This window comes from Brachyhypopomus gauderio, chromosome 11 (assembly GCF_052324685.1).
Source record: "Brachyhypopomus gauderio isolate BG-103 chromosome 11, BGAUD_0.2, whole genome shotgun sequence".
Lineage (NCBI taxonomy): Eukaryota > Metazoa > Chordata > Actinopteri > Gymnotiformes > Hypopomidae > Brachyhypopomus > Brachyhypopomus gauderio.
The window spans coordinates 18,542,890-18,568,062 of record NC_135221.1 but is presented as its reverse complement, the minus strand read 5'-3'; the positions used below and the strand labels follow the sequence as shown (position 1 = coordinate 18,568,062).

The window sequence follows — 25,173 nt, the reverse complement described above, 5'->3', positions numbered from 1 at the left end:
AGCGCAGTTTCATTAGGGGTTTTTAGCGTGCACGCCTGGACTTTTAGGTCTTTTTATGGACCCAACGGGAGTTATACGCCGAACTGTGGATTTTTCATATCGGATCGGTTTACCTGCGCGTTCTACCTTCCATGCTGGACTGGTGAGCTTACGGGATGCGGGAGTCCGCCGTGACTCATGATTTTTTCAGATTGTACTCCCGGGAGATATCTCCACCTGATTCTCCCCTCCCTCCTGCTCGGATATTTGCAAATGTTCATTGGGAAAGACTCTTTTTTTCTCTCTCTCATTACAGTTTGCGTGTGTACATATTAAGACACTCACACCCCGATAACGTAAAGGGGGGTGTTGGAATGTTGTTATATGGATTTTGGCGTTTGATGTGAGTTCCATTAAACCACGATATTGCATTGCACGGTGACATTGGTAGACTCCTATTGCTGATTATAACCCCTGTTGGAAAATTATATTTTAATCACAATGTTTTTGTAATTTTGTGTGATCTCATATATATTAACCAAAGTCTTTATTCTAATCCTTTTATATTTTGCTAACATTACAGTATTAATCCAACTGTTTATTATTATATTTTACTTACAGTACTGTATTAATCAAATTACTTATTATCAAAAGTGTCTGAGAGTATGCTTGTCTGCCCTTTTAAGTACATGCAGGAGAAAGTTAGCTAAAAAGAGGAAGCTTCAAAACAGCCTCTGTAGGTCCACTTGACATTTGCAAAACCACGAAGTGAAAACTTGGAGAGAGGAAACAACTGTGTGTTTGACGTCTGTAACTTAGGTGCAACCCCAAGGAGTGAAAGTTAAGTGGAAGTTAAGTGGATTAAAACCCCAAGACGTGGGGCCTCTTTCACCTTTGTGATCGCTAATTTGTCAAAACATGTTGTAGGATTTAGGGAACTAAGATGGGCTCACCTAATTCTGAAAGTCTTAGACAAACAACTTTTGGAGAACATGCTAAAACAGTTTCTGGAAAACAGGTATAGTCCGGTAAATTCCAACAGAGACGGGGGGGCTTACCCATATTCATTATAAAATAGAGACAGAAGCGGACTGGTTTTAGAGCTACACACTGAGCGACACGAATAGGCTGAGGTTTTTCACTCTTGTGTACTCTCAGAGATCTCTTAAAATATTTCTTGATTGTATTAGCTTTAATAAAAGATTAAAAGACACAAGACTGGTGACAATTCTTTTTGCATCAAACGAACGCGCTGCGCTAGAACGGGAGGAGAGGAAGCGCAACACCCCCCAGCCTTAGAAGGTGTTATATAGCAGTGGGCAGGGGTTTTCATGACCACGGTTAGAAGTTAATATTCCCCTTGTAATGTTTGGGGCTCGGGGGCCCCCAGACGTTGAGATTTCTGGTAATCTGAGATGTTGATGCTGTCATCCAGCTGTGTCATGGCATCACTCTAGTTGTGGCAATGACTTGACTGGAAAGCAATGTCTCAGTGAGCCCTCATGACTGTGGTCACCTCTGAACCCCTCCCTTTAGTTATGCTGCTATAGATTAGCCTGCCGGAGCCACATGCTAATCACTGGCACATGAGCTATGTATGTTTAAATCAATGGTGGTTTAAATGGATGTCCACACACTCAGTCTGTATTGTCTATCTTTTTCCATGCTTCTACCAAGACGATTGCATGCAAGCACCTACAAGCACCTGGGAGATGGTCTGGCTTGCCGGTGGATGTACTGGGATTTCCGCAAGAGGATGTGCTGATGCTAACTCCTATCTGATGCTCACCATCTGCACAGAAGGGACTGTGACTACTTGGCCAGGGAACAAGAACCTTAACTATAACTGTAGAACCACCCTGCGCACCACAGACTTGGCTGCCCTGGGTCGCCCAATGGAGGATGGGTTCCCTTTTGAGTTTTGGTCCTCCCGAGGTTTCTTCCTAATCCCCACCATCATAGGGAGTTTTTCCTTGCCACTGTTGCCTTTGGCCTGCACATTAGGGATCTGGACCCATACGATTGTAAAGCTGCTTTGTGACAATGTGTTGTGAAAAGCGCTTTATAAATAAATTTGACTTTGAGCAAGATGTGGGTAAGTATTTAGTATGTAATAAGAGCCCAGTTTGCTATACTGACAATTTCTGGTGGTGAATGATTGCAGATTTCCTACAAAGGACTGCATGTGAGTTACCGCTTATGTTAGAATGGCTGTTTTTGAAATTGTAAGGAAGGAAGGCTGATAATGGCTGTAATAACAAAAGCATTATTTCTCTCCTCCTGTGCTGTTGCTGCTATTTCTCTGCGTGCCTGGTAGGATGCAGTGAAGGAGTGGAAGGCTCGGATGCGTCAGGCAGACCTCTCCCGGCAACCAGGGTCCTAGTGCCAAGGAGGAGGCCAGGGAGCGTGCTCAGTACCTGCTCGAAAGGGCTAATGCTCTGAGGATTGAGCAAGAAGATGAGATCAAGAAACCACATCTTAAAGCAGATTGACGAACGCCTGGAGGAGTGTCTGCTTCAGGACAAGCTGAAGGATCAGGAGAACCAACAGTTGAGGGAGAACATGGAACGTATGCAGATGGAGAAGCAGAAGCACCAGTCCGTACCAGTGTTCATTTCGTCTTGTTTTTTTCATGATGAAAACGAGACGATAACTAAATAAAAACCACATAAAAGGACGAAAACTATGACGAAATTAATTGACACTTTCGTCAACGAATAACAACGAGACGAAAATATTTGGCAGGGACGACATCCAATCAGAACTGATTTAGTTTTGAAAAAGGACAAGTTAGGAAAACATCCAATCATAACTACTTCGGCGTTTGTGGAGAGGCAGGAACACTTGCAACGAACACTTGCGCACATTTGATCTGAGCCCGGGAAGACTGTATCAGCCTGTAAACTCTCGTTATTCATGATTATCAAATTATCTAGACAATGTCAGCAGGCAGAAAGAGAAGAGACGATGTATGGACACATTTCTCATTTGACGTCGTGAAAAACAAAACAATGTAAACAATGTGGAGTGACTATCTCGGGTAAAAACATGACAAATCTTAAAAGGCATCTGCAAGCAAAGGTAAGATGCAGATCTCCATGCAAAGGTAAGCATTCAATATCATGCAGGGTAAAATATTTTTCCAAGTTTAACGTTTGTGTTTAGAGAAAATAAAATCAGTTTAGAGCATGTCCTGCTGTAAACGCTGTATTAACTCAGTAAGGTGGTGTGACGCCGGGGGCGTCGGGACAGAGGCAGCCGGAGACGTGGGTTGAGCAGAGGGTGTTTTATTCTCCATGACAACCAGTAATACTCGTAGCACGCAATGCACGGTAAAGCTCGTAGCGTATATATTGCAGATGCAAGGTAAAGCTCGTAGCGCCTACACTGTAGATGCAAGGTAAAGCTCGTAGCGCAAACACAGTAGATGCAAGGTAAAGCTCGTAGCGCAAACACAGCAGATGCAAGGTAAAGCTCGTAGCGCATACACCGTAGATGCAAGGTGAAGCTCCTAACACACAAGGTAGGGACGTGCAGACACCAGAGACGCTCGTGTAGTGGCAATGTGCAGCACTGGACCAGACGACCTGCGGGCTTAAGAAGTGCAAAGTAAACAAGAAACAGGTGCTCAGTATGATGGTGATTGCGACTGTGGGAGTGGCTGCGTGCGCGGGGGTGTGTGCTGGGATCGGCTGCTGGCCGGGTTGCGCGCCCTCTGGTGGCGACCCGGCCCCCTCACCGTGACAGAGCCCTCCCCCAAGGACCCCTCCCGTCGACCTCCACGCGGTCTTCCCCGTCGCCGCGGAGCTGGCCGGTCTGGATGTTCCCTGTGGAAGTCGGCGATAAGGGAGGGGCCTACCACTTGCGAGGCCGGTATCCAGGAGCGCTCCTCCGGTCCGTATCCGACCCAGTCCACCAGGTACTGTAAGCCACCTCTTCTGCGCCTCGAGTCCAGTAACCTCTCCACGAGGTACGCGGGTCCGTCCGACAACTGCAGCGGCGAGGGCGGCCGTGACGTCGAGGCCTCCTCCAGTGCACCTGCTCTGTATGGCTTGAGAGCGGACACATGAAACGCACGCGACACACGTCTGTCTTCGGGCAGACTGATGCGGTATGTAACTGGGTTAAGCCGCCTCAAGATGACGTACGGGCCGGCATATCTCTCCCCCAGTTTACCTCTCCTGCCCAGGCGTCCATCTTCGGTGGAGACCCACACCTTATCCCCTACCTGATAAGATGGGGTCTCTCCCCTCCGACGGTCGGCTTTCCGCTTGAATCGCCGAATCGCCTCTCTCAGCCGCTGATGGGTGTCCTCCCACACCCGCTCACTCCTCTTGCACCACTCCTCGACGATGGGCTGGTCAGAGGACGCGGCGTTCCAAGGATAGAGCGGCGGCTGGCGACCGAGCACGCACTCGAACGGTGTCATCCCCGTGCTGGAATGTGTGAGGGAGTTCTGTGCGTACTCGGCCCAGGGCAGAAGGGCGCACCATGTGTCCGCGTGCTCGCTGCAGTACGCGCGCAGGAACTTTCCTACTTCCTGGTTCGCTCGCTCCACCTGTCCGTTAGCCTGCGGATGGTAACCAGAGGTTAGGCTAACCGTGATGTTAAGCTTGGAGAGGAACTCCCGCCACACACGCGAGGTGAACTGCGGTCCCCTGTCCGACACAATATCCTCAGGCAGACCGAACTGCCGGAATATGTGTCGAAACAAGAGATCCGCAGTCTCCCAAGCAGTGGGCAGGCCCCGCAGGGGAAGGAAGCGAACCATCTTCGAGAACCGGTCAATTACCACCATGATGACCGTGTTCTCCTCGGACGGGGGGAGGTCCGTGACGAAGTCCAATGCGATGTGCGTCCATGGTTGCTTAGGTGCAGGGAGAGGGAGGAGCTTACCCGCAGGAGGAGTGTGTGGCACCTTGCACCGCGCACACACCGCGCAGGACGCCACCTGCTGCAGCACGTCCCGGTGCAGCCCCGGCCACCAGTAGCGAGCCCCCAACAACTGAGCCGTCTTGGACACCCCTGGGTGCCCCGTCCCCACTGACGTATGAGCCCAGCTGATGAGGGCACTACGGTGCGCGGGGGGGACGTACTTACGGTGCGGCGGGCAACCTGGATGCGGGTTCGCTGCCTCGATCTCCCGATCGATCCGCCACTCCAAAGCTCCCACGACGCACTCTGGCTTAAGCACCGGCTCCTCGCTTGTCGACTCCGTACTGCCAGGAAAGGACCTAGATAGCGCATCCGCACGCTGGTTCTTCTCTCCTGGCCGGTATGTCACCTGGAACTTGAAACGAGAGAAATACAGAGACCACCTGGCTTGACGGGCGTTCATCCGTTTCGTGGTCCTGATATATTCCAGGTTTTTGTGGTCAGTAAGCACGGTGAAAGGATGCTTAGCTCCCTCCAGCCAGTGTCTCCACTCACCGAACGCCTTGCGCATGGCCAACAACTCACGGTCTCCCACCCCGTAGTTACGCTCGGCGGCGGTGAGCTTCCTCGAGTAAAAGGCTATGGGACGGAGAGAGCTATGCTTCTTAGGTCGTTGAGATAGCACCGCGCCTACTCCCACGTTCGACGCGTCTACCTCCACTATAAAGGGACGGTTAGGATCCGGTTGGTGCAGAACCGGCGCGTCGACAAACGCTTGCTTCAGCTGGTTGAACGCTCTCGTAGATCTCTCTGTCCAGCGAAGCTTAACTCCTCCCCCTCTCAGCATGTCAGTAAGGGGCTCTGCGATCTGGCTATATGCGCGAATGAACCGCCTGTAAAAATTCGCGAAGCCCAGAAATCTCTGCAGCTCGCGCCGTGTGTGAGGCTGCGTCCATTTCACGACCGCCTCTACCTTCCTGTGCTGCATGTGCACGGAGCCTGGCCTAATGGTGTAACCTAGGAAGTTCATCTCGCTGAGATGGAACTCGCACTTCTCGAGCTTGCAATACAACCGATTGCGCAAGAGCGTGCCCAGAACCGCCCGTACATCACGCACATGTTGGTCGTAGGAGGGAGAATAGATCAGGATGTCATCGATGTAAGCGACAACGCATCTATTCAGATACTCCCTTAAGACCTCATTAATGAACGCCTGGAAGAACGACGGAGCAGAGGCCAAGCCATAAGGCAAGACGCGATACTCGTAGTGACCCGTCGAGGTACTAAACGCCGTCTTCCATTCATCACCCTCGCGTACGCGAATGAGGTTGTAGGCGCTGCGCAGATCTAACTTAGTGAAGACCTTAGCCTTCCTTAACTGCTCCAGTGCCGACGGCACTAGAGGCAGCGGGTAGGCAAAGTTCACTAAGAGGGAATTGAGCCCTCGGTAATCTACGCATGGCCTCAGCCCACCGTCTTTCTTCTTTACGAAGAAGACGCTGGCTGAGGCGGGAGAGGTAGAGGGAGTAATATAACCCTGAGCGAGAGCCTCCTTAATATACTGAGCCATGACCCGCTCCTCCTCCTGAGAAAGAGGATAGACTCTACCGCGCGGTGGCGTAGTACCTGTCTTGAGTGTAATGTGACAGTCCCAGGGTCGGTGAGGTGGTAACTGGGTCGCCTTGGCCGCGCTGAACACCTCCGCTAGATCCCGGTACGGAGCGGGAATGACTGGAGTGGTGCTGATGTTTGGGCTCTCAACGCTGGTGGATTGCGCGAACACACGGGAGGGAGACCGGGTGCCCTGCAGGGGCGCTACCCACTTCAGCAGCTTACCCGTGGACCAGTCGATAACGGGGTTGTGGAGTCTAAACCAAGGGAGACCTAATGTAACAGAATAACGTGTGGAAGGGAGCACAAAAAAACTAATCTGTTCCCTTCGACCCTGAACGTGTATGGTGACTGGTGCAGTGCGGTGAGTAATAAAACCCCCGCCCACAGGTCGTCCGTCCAGTGCCTGCACGCGTCTCGGCTCCTCGAGTCTGGTCAGGGGCACCCTCAGCTGCTCGGCAACGCTCTTCCGCATCAGGTTCCCCGAGGCTCCCGTATCCACTAGGGCAAACACAGATAATGACATCGCCCCGTAAGACACTGACGCTTCCCACGTTAAGAGACCTTTCATTATAGCGATACTCACCCTAGCCCGCCCCCTCCTTGGACTAGCGGTACGAGTGAGGGGGGGGCGGAAGCACCCATCTCCATGGGCTCGGCGGGCGTGGTCTCACGGGGCGGTGTGTGCACGGGAGCCTGCGGGGTGGGGGGAAGCGCCGCTCCTCTGCCTCGCTCCTGCAGCAACCTGTCCATGGTTATGGCCAGGTGCACCATCTGATTCAGATCCTGTCCCTCGGGCCTGCAGCTCAGCTCTGCCCTCAGGTCGGGCTTCAACCCCGCCAGGAAGACGTCTGTCAGAGCCGCTTCACCCCAACCAGTCCTGGCGGCCAGGGTCCGGAACTCCAGAGCGTAATCTGCGGCACTTCGGCTTCCCTGCCGTAGTTTCAACAGGCTCTGGCCGCAGACCCTCCCATGGCTGGGGTGATTGAAGACCGCCCGCAGCTCGCGAACAAACTGCTCATAACTGCGGGTGCAGGGCTTCTCCGCGCTGATCTGGGCTGCTCCCCAGTCCAGTGCCTTGCCCTGTAACCGGTTTACCATGAAGCCGACTTTCTCCCTCTCCTCCAGGTGAGGCATGCTGGAAAAATAGAGCTGGCACTGGACCAGGAAGCCCTCACAACGCTCCGGGTCCCCGTTATAGGGCTCGGGGGGAGGTATCGGTGTTCGGGGCGTCGGAGGGCGCGCAGGTACCTGTACCGTCAGAGCCTGGATGCAGGTCGTCAGGGTATTCACCACTGAGCGGAGCTCCTGGAGCTCCTGCTGTTGTCTGCCCAGGATGATGCCTTGGTGGGCCAACACCTCTATGGCAGAGGCGCCCTCGCCTCCGGCTGCTCTGGGCTGCACATTCTGTGACGCCGGGGGCGTCGGGACAGAGGCAGCCGGAGACGTGGGTTGAGCAGAGGGTGTTTTATTCTCCATGACAACCAGTAATACTCGTAGCACGCAATGCACGGTAAAGCTCGTAGCGTATATATTGCAGATGCAAGGTAAAGCTCGTAGCGCCTACACTGTAGATGCAAGGTAAAGCTCGTAGCGCAAACACAGTAGATGCAAGGTAAAGCTCGTAGCGCAAACACAGCAGATGCAAGGTAAAGCTCGTAGCGCATACACCGTAGATGCAAGGTGAAGCTCCTAACACACAAGGTAGGGACGTGCAGACACCAGAGACGCTCGTGTAGTGGCAATGTGCAGCACTGGACCAGACGACCTGCGGGCTTAAGAAGTGCAAAGTAAACAAGAAACAGGTGCTCAGTATGATGGTGATTGCGACTGTGGGAGTGGCTGCGTGCGCGGGGGTGTGTGCTGGGATCGGCTGCTGGCCGGGTTGCGCGCCCTCTGGTGGCGACCCGGCCCCCTCACCGTGACAGGTGGTAATGGTCAGATGGTTAATGGTTAGTTGGATCAGGTGTGTGGGGAACAGTGTGTCCAGGCCAGAGTCTGGAAACTAGCTAGCTAACTCCAACCATGTGCGTTATCATGTCCCAAATCTCTCCATACACCCTAAAAAGTGCACGAAACAGATTTGTTAGTTTTATTTACTAGTTTATAATAAATAGTTAGTTTTATTTATTAGTTAGTATTTTATTAGTGCACATAATGTGCAGTGTGTGGCTTTAGTAAACACTGTGACCAACAGATGTCTGGTATGTTGTGTGTCTAAAATAAAGAGATGTGGAATTGAAATGTGGAATGAAGGTCTATGCCAGTTATTTATTCATTAATTTACTGTTATGGTAAAATTTATTGGAATTGCACAATTAAAAATACTGTGTAAAAAGTGATGAGTTAGATTAGTTAATCACAGAGCATGTCATTTAATTAGATTAACAGCACTTGACAGCACTAGTAACAATTATTAAATAAATAAGAGATCATATAAAAAGGTGGTACAAGGATAAAAGAACAGTTTTCTCGTATTCACTTTGCAGTTACGGAGGACCTCAGATGACTAAAGTGGACCACAGAATGCAAAGAAAGTGATAGCATCCCAGCAGAATAATTCAGCAGCTCTTCTAAGTACTTCAAAGTACAAAAGTGACTCTAAAGAACAACAGACAAAAGAGGAGGCTATAGCCAAATGGATTGGGTGTACTGCATTATCAGTTACTACAGTTGAAGATGAGGACTTTGTTCTTATGATGGAAACAATAGATAGGAAGCTGACTGTTCCAAAGAAAACTAAAGTAAGCAATTTGATAGACAAATATTATGAAGGTGAAGTACTGTACAAAAATTTAGAAAAAGATTGGCTGCTGTCCGGAAGGTCTCTGTTGGCATTGACCTGTGGACAAAAACAGGGCTCACAGCGTCATTCCTGGCTATAAGTTCATGCTACTTTTGTGTTGAACAAAATAAACCAGAACACACATTGTTGGCCCTTGAACAAATAGCCCACCCACACACTGCACAGTCAATCAAAGCATGTGTGGATAAATGTATGCAAGAATGGGGCATACCAAATGAGAAAATCTTCACAGTAATAACAGACAATGGGAGCAACATGGTGGCAGCATTTAAACACACCCTGCCAGAGGAAGAAGAAACCACCTTTGAGAATTCAGAAGACTCCCCACTGATGGAAATCTTTTTCTAACAGAGACTTGGCTTGATAGCAATGGAGCAATAGTGCTAAATGAAGCTTCGCCTCCCGACTTTAACTATTTTAATGTCTCCATAGTAAATAAGAGAGGTAGTGGTGTTGCATGTTTTTACCATAAAGCATTCTGCTGTAAGCAGATTTCATTAGGGAAACATGCCCGCGAGCTAGACCTGGGGGCAATCAGGCACAATAGGCTGCAGGTGTTTGCAGCCTACTTAAGGCGAGCAACTTCAGCAGTCCTTTGCAGAAGTTGTTAGTTGTATTCACGCTCGCAGCCTAAGCCAGTTACTCTTGCCTTTGTGCAGTTGCTACGTTTCTCTGTTTACTTCTGTTTCTCCCCTGAGTGTTCTCAGGTTTTGTCTCTCGTTAGTGATGGGCAAATGAAGCCTCTTGAAGCAATGAAGCTTTCCAACCCTTTGCTTTGCAAAAAGGTTCATTACTCGAGGCTTCATTCATCACTCACTAGTGACATCTGCTGGTGAAACTAACAGCCTCGTCATTCAGTTGGATCATACTTTCAAATAATTGTAAATGCAATATTGTCACAAAGTTTCAATCAAACTCATGTTTAGTAACAGGAGAATCAATTAAATCATGTTTTAATTATTAAAATGATTTGTAGCCAATCTAATCCTTGACCATTAGTGGTTGTGTTGGGTTCTTGTATGTCACATGGACTTATTTGACAATGAAGATATGTTGTACTTTACTATATTGGGAATTGAGTGATTGTTGAGGCAGACTGAATATTTTGAGTTAGAAAATGATAAAAAAAAAACAGAATGTGTTTAAAATAATTGCTTCTTGGGGGTTCTAGATCTGGTTTGGCAGTCATGACCTGGTGGTTAGGGAAGGGAAGTGGTTAGGGAATTGGTCTTGTAACCGGAGGGTCGTGGGTTCGATCCTCAGACCTGAGGCCATGACTGAGGTGCCCCTTAACCCCCAATTGCTCACTTATATAAAAATGAGATAAAATGTAAGTCGCTCTGGATAAGGGCGTCTGCCAAACGTAAAATGTTTTTAACATTACAAATAAGGTTTGCCTCTTCCAATGGTTTTTAGTCTGTTTTTGATGTGTGAATCTGATATACATCCTGATCAAACAAAAAAAGAATTTAGAACGTTCCAGATTTTAAATTTAACCACCTACTACAACCCACGAAGCAACAGGGTTCATAGCGCTTTTATTTTGAAAAACGATACGCAAAATGAAGCAATGACGTGGCCGATGTAATACGAGGCCTCGTTTGTTGCTGATCACGTGATTTTGCTCAATATGACACAAGCTCCGAAGCGGGGCTTCATCGGACACGCCCCTTTTTACTCGGTACACGCTTCGAAGCCTAGCTTCAGATGTCCCATCACTATCTCTCGTACGTTCTGTTTGTTTCTTCCCTCTCTGTTCTATGTCGGTTTGTCTACCAGTGTTCTGGTGGACAGGCTGACAGGTAATCTGGTAGAAGCTTAGGTCTTGCCTACCTAAGCTTCATCTATTTTATTTCTCCTTTTGACATGTTGAGCCGTTCTCCATGTAATTTTTTGTTTTCCCGTTTTTTCTTAAGACGCGTTGTATTCCCTTCCGCGTGTTTTTGTTTGTTTACTTACCTGGTCTATACTCACGTCGAGTTTCTCCGTGTAGTTCTTCTGTTGTTCCCTCTGGGTTTTTTTTGTTTTCGTTTTCCCGCTGTCGCGGAGGTTTCAGTTTGGCTGTTTTTTGCCTTTTGCTTTTAGTGGGTTTGCACTTGAGTCCTACACTCCTCGAAACCAGCGCGACACCACCGTGTTCGGGGGTGCCTCGTTACAACATTTTGATATTTATAAAACAACATTGCAGAATTACAACAGTGAAGTGAAATCAGCAAGGAAAAACTATTTCTCTACCTTAATCAATTCATCCAATAATAACTCGGCTGTCTTGTTCAGAAGCATAGATCAGCTAGTAAACCCCACCTCCTGTGGCTTCCCTGAGACTGTTTCAGTTGAAAAATGTGAGGAGTTTGCTATATTTTTTAGGGACAAGATTACTAGTAGGCAGAACATAGCAACAAGCACTAATAGACCATCAATCCTTACACCAGTTACTCAGCCTAACTTTAATATGTCTTATTTCCAAGAAGTTGACATGGTAACACTACTTGATGTGATCTCATCACTAAAATTCTCTACTTGTGAACTGGACCCTTTACCAACATGCTTTTTCAAGCAGGTTCTGAGCTCATTAGCAAATGAAGCAAATAACGATTGTTAATCAGTCTCTGCAATTGGGTGAATTCTAGGGGTATATTCAACTAAGGATTTTCATAGTCGAATCAGATTCGTCAGCTTTTCCCTTTAGTCGACTAATAGTCGAATCTGGTTTATTTTTATATTATTAATATTTGATACCCTGTATGTTACAGAAACTGCAACCTTGGATGGAGGCAATAGAGAGATTGAAGCTGAGGGTCATCCTCGATACAGATGATGCTGAAAGACTTATTTTGTCATCTCGCCTAAGCAGTGTACAAGCACTCATAGATGAGATCAAAACTAGGCTAAAATTGACTTTTGACTTTCGGCTCCAGTTTCATGACCCAGATTTTGATCATGCATTGTGTAATTTGGTTGAAATAGAACACCTGCCAAGCACAGCATCAGTCAAAGTGGTCAGATTAGTTGAGCTGGAATGGATTTCAACTAGCACCAATGACACAATCATTCTGACTGATAGCACTGAGAGCACAGACACACCTGAGCATAGTAGTCAGTGGCCAGAGGTTTTTATTGTTCCAACATTTTCTTATGAGGTGGAACATGTGCTAAGGGAAGGTAATGCAGCATATGAAAAAGATGGGAAAGTAATTAGACTCCCTAGAGATCAAAAACACAACATACTTGAGACAATGGGGGACGAAATCTATAAACTAAAAGCATATCCTAGCAGCACACAAATTGGCAAGGCTGCAGAAGCTTTAGTTCGAAAACATCCCTGCCTGAAGGAGAACTCTGACACTGGGTGGGAAGGGTGGAAGAATAGTCTGAGACATAAATTAGGAAACCAACGAAAGAAGCTGGCTAAAGCTGGCATCAAAGATGTAGCTGTAAATTCTGGGAAATGCAGCAGAACAAACCCAAAAGTTGCTGCACCAAGGGCTAATATTAAAAGACCTAGGAGAGGTGAGGTCAACTTCCTTCCCAGTTATCCTTCTGGAGAAACAAAAGAGTATCTGGAGACCAGGAGGATTGAGATGGTAGAAGAGTTCCAGAAGACCTCTGCTGAAAGAGACATCCCTCTTATTTATCAGCACATGATGCGCACCTTTGCCCTCAGGAGAGAAGAGATAATCACAACTTCTCCTCCTGTGTCAGAACTTAAAGAAAGATGGCCAGCACTCTTTAATGAGACACAGGTAAGTACAGATTAAAATGTAGTGCTCATCAAGTATGCAATGTTTTTGTTTGTTTTTAATCTCAAGGTTTTTTTGCTAATTCTCAGCTCTACTGTGAATTTCACCGGATTACCAATCAGCACCTGCCACATGTGTTTTATGCTGCATTGGATGAATATGCTGGTCAGCTGATTGGACTTTACAAATAGAATGAAACTGGACGGGTTGGTGAAAAGATGAACCAGCTTTTGTTGGCATATGAGAAACAGGTACTTCAAATTACATTCACACTATCAGTAGCATGATAGTTCCCATTGTCATGATTTATTTTTATCCTTTAAGGACAAAAATGACATTCATGCAAGAAGAACAGCAGCCCTGGCCGGCCTACCCATTTACCTCAAAGAGGATTCTTCAGGTATCTTCAAAACATGCAAGGTATGGTATAATTGGGCAATAAACCTCAATAATCCATTGCAATAAAAAAATGTCAGAATTAATTAAAAAAACATAGCTGATTGTGTTTTATTCACTCTTTTTTGTCTTTGACGGATATTTTTGTTTGATAATATTGCACACTGTTATATTTCAGAATGAAATGGAGTTTTATGAAGGTGCAGTTGCTCTGGTTGCTGATGTGGATGAAGAAGAGGTGCCTGCTGGAGTTCCTTTCTCACCACACCAAGTGTTCATTGTGCTTGAGGATCAGGTTGTAATGACTCATCATTCATGGACTGATGCACTAGTGTGTTTGTTTGTGCTAATCTATGCCCTACATCTGAGCTATCCTGTGAAATGTAGTAGCTTTTTTGAGTTCATTCAAATAGTTTTGCTCAAGCTAGACGATGAGAGAAAGCAAGGCCAGATATAACCTTCAGAGGACCATCAGGCTAGCAAAACGGAACTATAGGGACAGAGTTGAATCCAACTTCCTCTGCTCTGATCTCAGACGTATGTGGAGCGGACTGCGCACCATCTCTGATTATAAAGGAGGTATGAGCCGGGACAGGGGGTCACCCTCCTCACTTGCAGACGAGCTTAACGCACATTATGCTCGTTTTGAGGAAAATAACACCTCCCCTGTTGAAAATCTCCCAAAAGATCAGGAGAGCTTCACTCTGACCATTTCTCTGTCTGAGGTGGTGAAATCTTTCAGGGCAGTTAACCCACGCAAGGCACCAGGTCCTGATGGTCTACACAATCGTGTACTTAGAGCATGTGCCAACCAGCTGGCTGAGGTTTTCACAGACATCTTTAACCTCTCCCTAAGACTGTCAGTGATTCCAACATGCTTTAAGAAAACCATAATTGTTCCAGTTCCCAAGAAACCTACTGCCACTTGCCTGAAGGACTACCGCCCTGTTGCACTGACATCAACAGTTATGAAGTGCTTTGAGCGGCTGGTCAAAACTCACATCTGTTCTACGCTTCCAGCCAATACAGACCCTCACCAGTTCGCATACCGTTCCAATAGATCCACAGATGACGCCATTGCATTAACAGTACACACTGCTCTCACACACTTGGACAGTAAGAACACATATGTGAGAATGCTGTTCATAGATTACAGCTCGGCATTCAACACAATCATACCAGCCAAACTCATCCTGAAGCTCAAAGATTTGGGTTTGAACTCTCATCTCTGCAAGTGGATAATGGGCTTCCTGACGAGCAGACCGCAGGTGGTGAGAGTGGGTGATAGTATTTCGGCCACGCTGACCCTGAGCACGGGGGCCCCCCAGGGATGCGTTCTCAGCCCCCTCCTGTACTCCCTGTACACGCATGACAAACCTCATCCTCAAATTTGCTGATGACACTACCATCCTAGGCCTCATCACAGATGGAGATGAAACTGCCTATAGAGACGAGGTAAGCGCTCTGTCACAGTGGTGCCACAACAATAATCTCTGTGTAAACACCAGCAAAACGAAGGAGATGATTGTGGACTACAGGAAGCAGCAGAAGGGCGGTCACTCTCCCCTTAGTATCAACGGGGATGAAGTGGAGAATGTCAGCAGCTTTAAGTTCCTCGGCGTACACCTCTCTGATGACCTCACCTGGTCCCTTCACACCAACATGATTGTGAGATCTGCCCGTCAGCGTCTCTTCTTCCTGCGCAGGCTCAAGAAGTTTGGAATACCTCCTGTTATCCTCACCAGCTTCTATAGATGCACTATAGAGAGCATCCTAACAGGCTGCATCACTGCCTGGTATGGCAGCTGCACTGCTTGTGACCGCAAGACCCTTAAAGGAGTGGTGAGGACAGCAGAATACATCATAGGGAACAAACTACCAGCCTTACACGACATTTACCAGTCTCGCTGCCGCAGAAAAATCCAGAAGATCAGGCTAGACAGTGGTCACCCAGCACACGGCCTGTTCACTATTATGCCTTCTGGTAGAAGATTTCGCAGCATCCAGGCTAGAACAACCCGGCTACTGAACAGCTTCTATCCACATGCTGTCAGACTTCTGAACGAACTGTGAGGCTAGTAAACCCCCAACTTACATCTAAATTTTTAATTTTAATTTTAATTTAATCTTAAATACTTTATTTATTCTGGTATATCGCTGCTATACATTGTGTGTATGTTGTGAGTATATTCTCTTGTGTTTTTCGTTTGCACCGTTTTTGTACTGTTTTGTACTGTCTTGCCACTATATGTGATACTGCCCTGCTGTAGAACTATTACTATCTGAGCCTCACCCCAAGCATTTCAATGTATGTTATGTCCCAACATGATGTGCAAATGACAAACTTGAAACTTGAACTTGAACCAAAATTGCTATCACTGAAAAATGAGCTGGTGTAGAGGGTTTTCTTCTTCACAGGTCACTATATTCATGATTGTCCAGGAATCAGTGGTCAATGACCAAGTTAATTTTCTATTTGTTCTGGTTATCAGCCAAAAAAGAAATAGTTCAAATGAGTACTTGGCAGTTTTCTTGTGATTTTGATTTTAAGGCAAATAACTCAGAAGCCACAAGTACTATTGAAGATTTTTTTTTTACATAGTGTATATTCTTGAGTTCATTTTTTGCATTCTTACAGTACTCCAGACTGTAGGTTATTGAAATCCTTGTAAATCTTTATTATATTTGAATTGCCTATAAATTAAGGTAGGTACATTTACAAATAATTCAATACTTGATAATTAGTCAAAACTTATATTTTGAATCCTATTTTTGAGAGTACTTGCCATTTTGAGGTTTGGACAAAGTAGTTGAGAAGCCACATGTCTTTATGCTTACAGTTTCACATTTACATTGTCGAATATAAATGTTGCATTATGCATGGGAATTGTTACAGATGTCCTTGTTGTTCAGTTACATTTGCATTTGTGTATCTCAATATCGTGCACAAGTAAATTGTAATTGTTAGTCAATTTTTTTCTTAAAATTCTGATTATTATTGCTGATGGTTAACAACTAAAATAATTTCTTCTAAAAGATTGAAATTCTTCTCAATTTGTACAGTATTCTAATTTATCGATGTACACCTAAAATATTCTATAAGCATTTTGAGCAAATTGAGTAATAAATATGCATCTTGTAAGTGTTGGGTTTAAAATACTTTTTTAAAAAATTGTTAATGACTTTTTGTTGCCTTATGTTTGAAGCTGCAGTTTCAGTTATTAAAAACTGAATGGAAAAAGTCAAAGGTTTGTTGTTGTGTTAATACTACTCATACTGGTAGGTGGTCACAGTGTCTCCTTCTTCATGAGAAACATTGGCAAATTGTCCGCAAAATACTGTACTTCAAATGTGATCTGACCAATATAGAATATATAGACATATATTCTAGTCTAATCATGGCAGGGAACAATATCACTAATTTGAACTGACAACACAACCGGTTATGATAGACATTAAATACAGCAAACATAATGCGAATGGGGAACAGACGAACCAACTAAATGTATAAACTAGGGCATTAAACATAACAAGAAATGGCCAGAGAACATAGGTGAATAAACGCAAAGAAACTAAACACAATAACCAGAGAATCAAGGCCAACTGAAAACATGCTAAACTAACACAGAGAAACAGGGAGCAAAAGCGCAGACAACGGGAAACAATGGAAACGAAAATGAGGCAGGAAAAGAGCAGACAACACGAGAAAGGTGAGGGGGCGGTGTTACGTGTGACAACAAGGTTCTAATTTGTCAATGTCACCCAGCAGTGATAATATACTTAGCAATGGAGAGATGTTGATGTCTCTTTAGAGCAGGGATGTCAAAGTCAAATACACCGAGGGCCAAAAAACCAAATTTGCTACAAGCCGAGGGCCGGACTGGTTCAATGTTTATTAAAACATTGAAATGATTGCACATAGCCTATTGAACCAAGACCTAACACAGTGTATATTATTTAATGCTTAAATGAATAAAGCAATATTTTCTTATGGATGCCAGTATTTTCAAGTGAAAACATTTTTCAACAAGCAAACAGATAAAAACAAACTTCCTTCAAAGAAAATATGTCCTGTACATTAAATGAATAAAGTAATAAAGGTTTGAAAAGTGCTGGAATTTAGGCTAAAGTACTTGAAATTGTAAATGCTTGAAAATTGTACAATGCTTGAAATTGTAACGACTTCGTTTCACAACAAATATGTCTGACTGAACAGGGGAGAGTTTTCCGAAACGTTCTTAGCGCTAAGTACTTCTTAACCTCATACGTTTCATACGAGGTTACGAAGTACTTAGCGCTACGAACGTTTCGGGAAACCCACCCCAGTTCTCCTGTATTACGTTAACTCTTGTAATTCCAGGACGAAACATGAGAGAACGTGAAGACGTTAAGATTGGGCGAATAATTTCGACTATATGTATAAATATTTAACTTAATTAAGTTTAACTGGTGCAAGACCTTGCGAGACAGCGTGCGACGCCCTCGCACACGGGCGGAGCCACTGCGATTATGTCATTTTTGCCGCGCAGACCCTCGCCGCTTGTGTGCTGCAGTGACTTCGTGGGCTACCGTTGCATTGTGGGGAATGTAGTGTTTGTGCGTGCAAAACACCATCGGGCGGCTCTGGCCTGCGGGCCGGTTCTAATAGTAATTAAATATCATCCAGGGGGCCATAGATAATCAATTTGCGGGCCGGATCTGGCCCGCGGGCCTTGACTTTGACACATGTGCTTTAGAGTATCACAGACATGAATTGCAGTCTAACTTCCATATACAAAGCAGATCTTTTCTACCAAGGCAAGAGTCATGGAAATACTCTGATAATGATCCCAGGTGTTTGGATAGGCAGAGAGGTGAACCTTGTGACTTTTTGATTCTGATAAGGTTTGTTTCTTGGCTGCAGGTCAGAGAGGCTGAGCATGAGGCTGAGCAGCAAAGAATAAAGAGAGAGAAGGAGAAGGATGTGGCCAGACTCAGAGCTCTCCAGAAACGAGACAGAGACCACAGAGCTGAACAGGTGGAAGCAACCTCACTGATTAAACATTTAACAACAGACTCCTTTCAGTTAGATGCTTGTGTTAAAGACTTGGTGGATCATATTTCCAAGTAAATATTGAACAATCTTTTGCCAGTGTTTTATATTTATCATACGTTTCATGGTACATTTCTTCCGGCTTTCAAGAGAGGCGGTCGCACTTTATCTCCGCTCCTGCACTCCCTCCCTCCTGCCCTGCTCAGCTTAGATTCTCTGTCTTGTCTTAGTAACCTGACGCTGCTCTTCGAATTTTAACAAGAAAATGGATTTGATCAGGTGGTCTCTCAACGCAATTGACACTATTTTTTCCACGAGGAGTCATGGTGCGGGAGAACCCACATGCCCGGACGGAACGTCCTCAGCTGGATATGTGCATGACTCATGGGGGACCTGGCGTAGTTTGTGTCTTGCGCCTCTCTCCCTGGAAGATGTTGAGGACGTGTACTTATTTGGAACTTTGATCGCAGTGGCTCTGCTGATTGGATTAGGCGTTGCCCTGGTGTATCGGAAAACTGATAGAGTGGAGTCAGCTATTGAGCGTCCACGTCAAGTGCCCCACATGATTGATGCGGTGGGTAGAGCTGTTGGAACACAGACTGTGACTGTTGGAAAAAGCTTGGAGACGATCGTGGATGGAATCAATGCTCTACGTGCGAAGTTGGATCAGTTGGGAGACAGCCGACTTTAAGAGGAGTACATGCTCAAATTCCCAAGGACGGGCTCCTTGCTAAATTCTTCATTCTTCTTATCTGCATTGGCGCCCAAACAAATTTTTCCCAGAAGGTCGTCGTCTTGGTTACCTGCTCCTACCCCCACACAGAGACTGTCAGAGATGGCTCTCGCCTTCCACCGCGAACTTTGACACAAAAACTCTGTGCCAGGCCTCTGGCTCCCCCCTCCCTCTCTGAATGGATCACGCCTCTCACTGCTTACTGTCTGTGTTATCAATGCTGTATGTGCTATGGGGATTTTTTGCATGCACACAGACTGTTGTCCTGTTTGTGAGAATAATCTGTGGTCATATTTTTTTGTCTCCTCCCAATGTTATCTCTGTTTCTCTTTGCCTGTGAGGGTGGCGCGTCTGCGTTTGTACGCTGCGTTACGCTGCCGCCGCTCTGGTTTTCTGGTGCTTTAACACTGTGCCCTGGGCAAGAAAGCATTTCATCTTGTACTTGTTGTCACGTTGAGGACCCCGGCCCCTCCCTTTTGGGCGTGTGTTGACGTAGTCTACGTGCATCGTCTGCGTCTATGGATATCCGTGGTTATGGCATGTCGTGTGAATAATCAGTATCACCTGTGACTTGTCTCGTAATCACGTGGGGCTAATGTGGTTTGTCTATTTAATGTGCGCTCGCGCAGTGTCCTGTGCTCGTCGTTGTCTACGTCTGCACGTTGTGCTGCCTGTATGAGTGTCTATCGTGCGCTATTGCGCAGTATCTGTTTAAAAATAAAAGTGACGTCTGTCGCCACAAGAGGGATTCGTGTCTCATCCTTCACCACGACCCCATCGTCACAGAACGACGAGCCGTCCTGAGACACCCAGATCATGCCTGGCTACGCCACCCGGCAGAAGAAGGCAAAGCGCCCAAGCAAGCGTCATCACCACGCTTCGTCTTCCCCCTCGCGCCGCGGCGCTACGTCGACACAGAGAAAGCGGGAGGAGGACACCCCCCCGTGCCAAGAAGCCACACCGTCGGTCGAGGAGCTGGAGAAGGACCCGGTGTGTGCCTACCAACTGGCCACAGCCCGGGGGCTCGAAAGAAAGGACCCCGAGCTGGCGGAGATGCTCCGCGAGGGGGTGGTACGTATATGGAGGGAGCGACACCTTGCTCCTTCTCGCGCCACCTCGCCGCTGCAGGTAGGCGTAATCGCGTCCACCCCGGAGGCGGAATTCGGTGAGGAGGATTCTGAGGAGGAGCAGGAAGAAGAGGAGGCGTATTCCCCTTCGTTAGGCGAGGCCTCCACCATAGACTACGGTGGCGAGGAGGAGGAAGCCTACCCCCCCTCGGATTACGACGCCTCCACCATTGACTACGGTGGCGAGGAGGAGGAAGCCTACCCCCCCTCGGATTACGACGCCTCCACCATAGACTACGGTGGCGAGGAGGAGGAGGCCTACCCCCCCTCGGATTACGACGCCTCCACCATAGACTACGGTGGCGAGGAGGAGGAAGCCTACCCCCCCTCGGATTACGACGCCTCCACCGTTGACTACGTGGGCGAGGAGGAGGAGGCCTACCCCCCCTCGGTATGCGATGCGGTTCCCGAGGACTACGGCGAGGAGGAGGAGGAATCTGAGGAGGAGGACTATATTCCAGTATAGTCCATGGAGTGGAGATGGACACAGAGGAGGAGCTCCCTTGCGGTCCACAGGGCGCGTACGACAGCCGCGCTGCACAGGGCGCGCGCGACAGACGCGCTTCACCGGGCGCGTCCGCCAGCCGCGCTGCACCCAGCGGAGGTTCCGCAGCTAAGGCTGGAGGAGGAACATCCCCTGCAGCAGCGCCTGCAGCTCCCGACCTCTCTCCCCTCCTAGCTCTCCTCCTGGCGCGTAGCTGGGTCCCTGTTTCATGTTTTTGTGTACCAGTGTTCGTTAGTCTTCCCGTGTGTATACCAAACCCATTTTTCCCGTTTGTTCCTCTATGTGTTAACGTTCCTGTGTGTATGTTTGTGAACGTCCCGTTCAACCTGTCTAACGTCTTTTCCCCGGTCTTCCCAGGGAGGGTGTGCTAGGCGATTCGTGACGGACGCTTCGCCAAGGGCAGTCACCTCCCAGACGCAGGACTGAGCGCGTCGGATCCGCCCATCGTCGTGGGTTCGGGGCACTCGGTCCTGTTGGCACCCCGGGACGGGTAGTGCCCTTGGAGGGGGCGTCTGTCACGTTGAGGACCCCGGCCCCTCCCTTTTGGGCGTGTGTTGACGTAGTCTACGTGCATCGTCTGCGTCTATGGATATCCGTGGTTATGGCATGTCGTGTGAATAATCAGTATCACCTGTGACTTGTCTTGTAATCACGTGGGGCTAATGTGGTTTGTCTATTTAATGTGCGCTCGCGCAGTGTCCTGTGCTCGTCGTTGTCTATGTCTGCACGTTGTGCTGCCTGTATGAGTGTCTATCGTGCGCTATTGCGCAGTATCTGTTTAAAAATAAAAGTGACGTCTGTCGCCACAAGAGGGATTCGTGTCTCATCCTTCACCACGACCCCATCGTCACACTTGTACAATGTATGACCAATAAATCTGAATCTGAATCTGAATCTGAACATTTAAAACAGAGGAGGATCATATCTATAGCCATATTTATTTATGCATCATGACTGTGATAAATCACAGTCCACAGAGAAAAACAAATTTTTGTTAACTTTGTGATGTCATTTCCTCCCAGGATGAGCTCAGGGCTCCCAGGAACCAGTCGAGAGAGAATGGAGAAGAAAGGAGAAAAAGCAGGCCAAGAAGGCAGTGCAAAGGAACAGCTGAAGGTCTCCCGCCTACATCAGATGTCCCACAAAGAGCACATGCTGTCAGTCGAGGTTGGCAGACAGAGGGCGGAGTTCAACAGGGTCCTCAGGTGAACTGGCACCACACAGCTAACCAACGCCAGTCTTAGGCTTAGAAACTCATTCTCATTACTAACATGTTCTTGATTAAGTAAGGAATTTGGAGAATGTGGAATAATACCATCATTTCACAGCTGTGGAATGTATACGTGTGCCATAAACACCCATGGAAGCCATCTCAGACAAGCTGTGGCATTTCTCAGGATTCAGCACATGGGTGTGGTACAGATGTAAAGGTCAAAACAAGGGACCTTATTTTTGAGACCTTATTTTCCTCTATAAAACTTTCACTTAAATACTATATATATCATAGATGTTTATTTTTTTACCTGGAAGAACTCCTGATTATAAAACTGATAACGTTACAGCTCTTTGTTTCAGTGGCAGTCTGGAACTTGTTAGACAGAAGACTATTGTTGTGATTTTGGGTTTTTTGCTTAGCAATTAACACATGCTTTGTTTATTCTTTTAACATAATACAGTATTCTTATAACATAATACAGTATTCTTTTAACATAATACAGAAGTAAAATGTAACCACTGTTTAATATAGAAGTGAAATGTAACCACTGTCTAAGATGTGTCCGAGCTGTGAACCCAAGGGAGAGGATGTTGAGCAAACCACACTGTAGAGTGAGACCTAAAAAGCAGAAGGCGTAGGCCTGATTGTGACGACGTTGAGGAAATATGAATTTACAGCATCTTCATGGATGGTGGCCTCTTTCCGGCCTATCAGTCCATCGGCAGGGACCATAAGTCTATTAGGGAAAAGTGTTGGGGGTGCAGAAAGAAGAAGTGCAGAGACGCGAGAGACGCAGGCCATCGTCCTGCAGAGGGAGCGCTTCCGGGAGGTGCAGAGAATGAACGAAGAAACTCGCACATGCAGAGCTCGTCTGGATGACATGAGAGACAAGAAGCTGAAGTGAGTCACACAAAAGCAATCGAAGACGAGTTTCTTAATTGGCACGTTGTCTTCATTCATGAAAAGCACATGAGCATTTTAACCCAGTTCCTGTTTGAGGAAGAGTGTAGCATGATAACATCAGTGTCAATCATGAGATCATTTCCTTTAATGACAGAACTGCTAGATTTTATAATTGTCAGCAGAATCATGCAAGATAAGCAATGACACAACATCTTCGTTTTCCCTCACAGGATAAACCCACTTTTATGTCACTCCTCCCCATTTCATTCCCCCCTTGACCCTCTCTCAGTCTCATGATATAACAGGGGATCACATTGTGATTACGAGTTAAAAATCTCCCTTTTTCTTTTCTTAAAAAAATTTAACAAAAAAGTTTATATAGAGTTTATCTATATACTGCATATTATAATAATAACTGCACATGTTAAAAACAACTAATAATGCGTTACAAAATAACTTTGTAAACAAAGTTCTTTGATTTTCCTAGCTTATATGAGCTCTTTAATGTTGCTTAATTCTAACCTGAGTCTCTTTTCTGTGACCTGCTTAAGTGCATCAAGCAGGGAATGATTCTCAGTCACACAGAACAATGGAAGAGTGTTCAGACTAGGGTCACCAGTGGTGATTTTAGAAAAGTGTTGCCAGGAAGACTTCACTGTTTATTCCATCTGACATGACTAGAGTTTCTCCTGCCAGTGTGCTTTTGACCACATTAATTTTTCATATTGCCAAAGGAGAGGAGAGATCTTTCCTCCTTTTCCCATGAGTGCAATCAGTGTCCCTCCCTGTGTACCTTCATCAGGAAGATTAACAAATGAAGCATCACTGAAAACAACCAATGTCAAATCATCACTGTTACCCAAGTGTTGAAACGTAAGAGTCACCTTCTTTGCCTTAAGTTTGCGGATGGCTTTGTTCACTTTGTGAATGGACTGTGTTAGGTGCCAGGCTACATGTGTCAATCAGAACATCTAACCTTGTTTGTTTAGCAACCCTCAAAATCTGTCCTATCTTTGACCTCAGTTGCTCCCTTTCTGTCACACTTAAGTATCTCTCTGTGTGGCCCGTGCTGCCTGCCTGTTTCCCCAACCTTTCATCTTATCACCCTAAACCAGCAGACTTCTGTGTGTCTGCTCATGATTATTTTTACTGCATATCCGGACACATCCTTAAATTTTGATTCCAGAGTGAAACTGTACTACCCATGAGAAAAGATGCCAAAATATGTGGGGTTTTTTATTCTTGGGGAGTTTCCACATTTTCCAAATGTGCAAAAAACTAAAACCTATAATAATAAAAAATGAAAATATGCATGTCCTTTACAACATGCACACAAACAGCTGTGATTGATTCCCAAATGATACAGCAAGTACAGGAAGTATGTATTTTTAAGGGAATTTACTATGAAATGTTGATTATGGTTAACAGAAAATGTTTTGCGCTCTCAGGTCAGCTGGGCTTCCTGACAAATACTGCAATGAAGTGGACATAAAGGTTATGCCTTACCCACCTTGGCGCACTAAATGTTAGATTCTTGTATGTCCCCACATATATACATAAAACCCATGAAGCATGTCTTGTACGCAATGTAAGCAAATAAAAATCTTTAAAGCAAACTGCAGGTTATTGAGTAATTGGGTGTTCTGTTATGAGTTCTGTGATTTTGTTAATAGACACATACCGGACCCTACAAAATATCATTAGAAGGGGCACGCAGGCATAGGCAGGAGAAAGCCCATAAAGCCATTTTAATTTTTTTTTATGGTTTTGATTGGTTAGATCCACTCTAAGCAGGGCCGGCCCTTCCATTAGGCGACATAGGCAAATGCTAGGGGCGCCATCTGTCCAGGGGGGCGCTCGCGTGCATGCGTTTTTTTTTTTTTTACAAATGAACAATTAATAAATGTGAAAACAAGCAAAGTCCACATAATCATAATTTCATTGTTTAATAATGTTATTATAAGAATTCTTAATTTGACTAATAACACACAACACCTATCACTCGCACGCCAACCTGCCCTCCCCCGCGCTCTGCGCACCTTGTTACTGTTTCTCTGTACACCACAGTATTTCACACCGTTGTTTCTAGGTAAAAGAGAGAAAGGCCCTCCCCCAGGAACTTCTGTGTATCTGTCGCATACCCTTGCCTTTTACATTGAGAGCTTTTATTATAGATTGGCAGTTTTATCAACCAATCATATTATCGAATTAGAATCGTTATGTAAAATGGTTTTAAAATATTTTTTGTGC

General features: G+C 46.2%; 2 protein-coding genes and 1 long non-coding RNA gene across 5 annotated transcripts; all 3 read left to right on the top strand.

Annotated features, from left to right (window-relative positions):
- Positions 1-649: 649 nt before the first annotated feature.
- On the top strand, positions 650-10,457 carry LOC143527378 (uncharacterized). Of its 2 annotated transcripts, none has more exons than XR_013134100.1 (3): positions 650-2,074; positions 2,297-3,060; positions 8,955-10,457. It is a non-coding gene; the product is annotated as an uncharacterized LOC143527378 (long non-coding RNA). The 2 variants fall into 2 exon arrangements; XR_013134099.1 differs by having other exon boundaries at positions 2,297-3,085.
- A 2,059-nt stretch (positions 10,458-12,516) lies between these two features.
- On the top strand, positions 12,517-16,544 carry LOC143527377 (uncharacterized). Its single transcript, XM_077022549.1, has 4 exons — positions 12,517-13,014; positions 13,101-13,262; positions 13,336-13,431; positions 13,586-16,544. Exon 4 carries the CDS (start codon positions 14,776-14,778, stop codon positions 15,478-15,480), a length of 705 nt encoding a protein of 234 aa, XP_076878664.1. The 5' UTR covers positions 12,517-13,014; positions 13,101-13,262; positions 13,336-13,431; positions 13,586-14,775; the 3' UTR covers positions 15,481-16,544.
- A 1,877-nt stretch (positions 16,545-18,421) lies between these two features.
- Positions 18,422-24,521, top strand: LOC143527375 (uncharacterized). 2 transcript variants are annotated; one of them, XM_077022548.1, is made up of 2 exons: positions 18,422-21,666; positions 21,827-24,521. In XM_077022548.1, the coding sequence occupies exon 1, from the start codon at positions 19,989-19,991 to the stop codon at positions 20,763-20,765; it is 777 nt and encodes a 258-aa protein (XP_076878663.1). In that variant the 5' UTR covers positions 18,422-19,988; the 3' UTR covers positions 20,766-21,666; positions 21,827-24,521. The 2 variants fall into 2 exon arrangements, with proteins under 2 accessions (XP_076878663.1, XP_076878662.1); XM_077022547.1 differs by having other exon boundaries at positions 18,422-22,009; positions 24,372-24,521.
- The last annotated feature ends 652 nt before the right edge of the window (positions 24,522-25,173 follow it).

Coding starts and splice junctions, on each gene's coding strand:
- LOC143527377 (XM_077022549.1), top strand. CDS start 14,776: ATGACAAACCTCATCCTCAAATTTGCTGATGACACTACCATCCTAGGC.
- LOC143527375 (XM_077022548.1), top strand. CDS start 19,989: ATGCCTGGCTACGCCACCCGGCAGAAGAAGGCAAAGCGCCCAAGCAAG.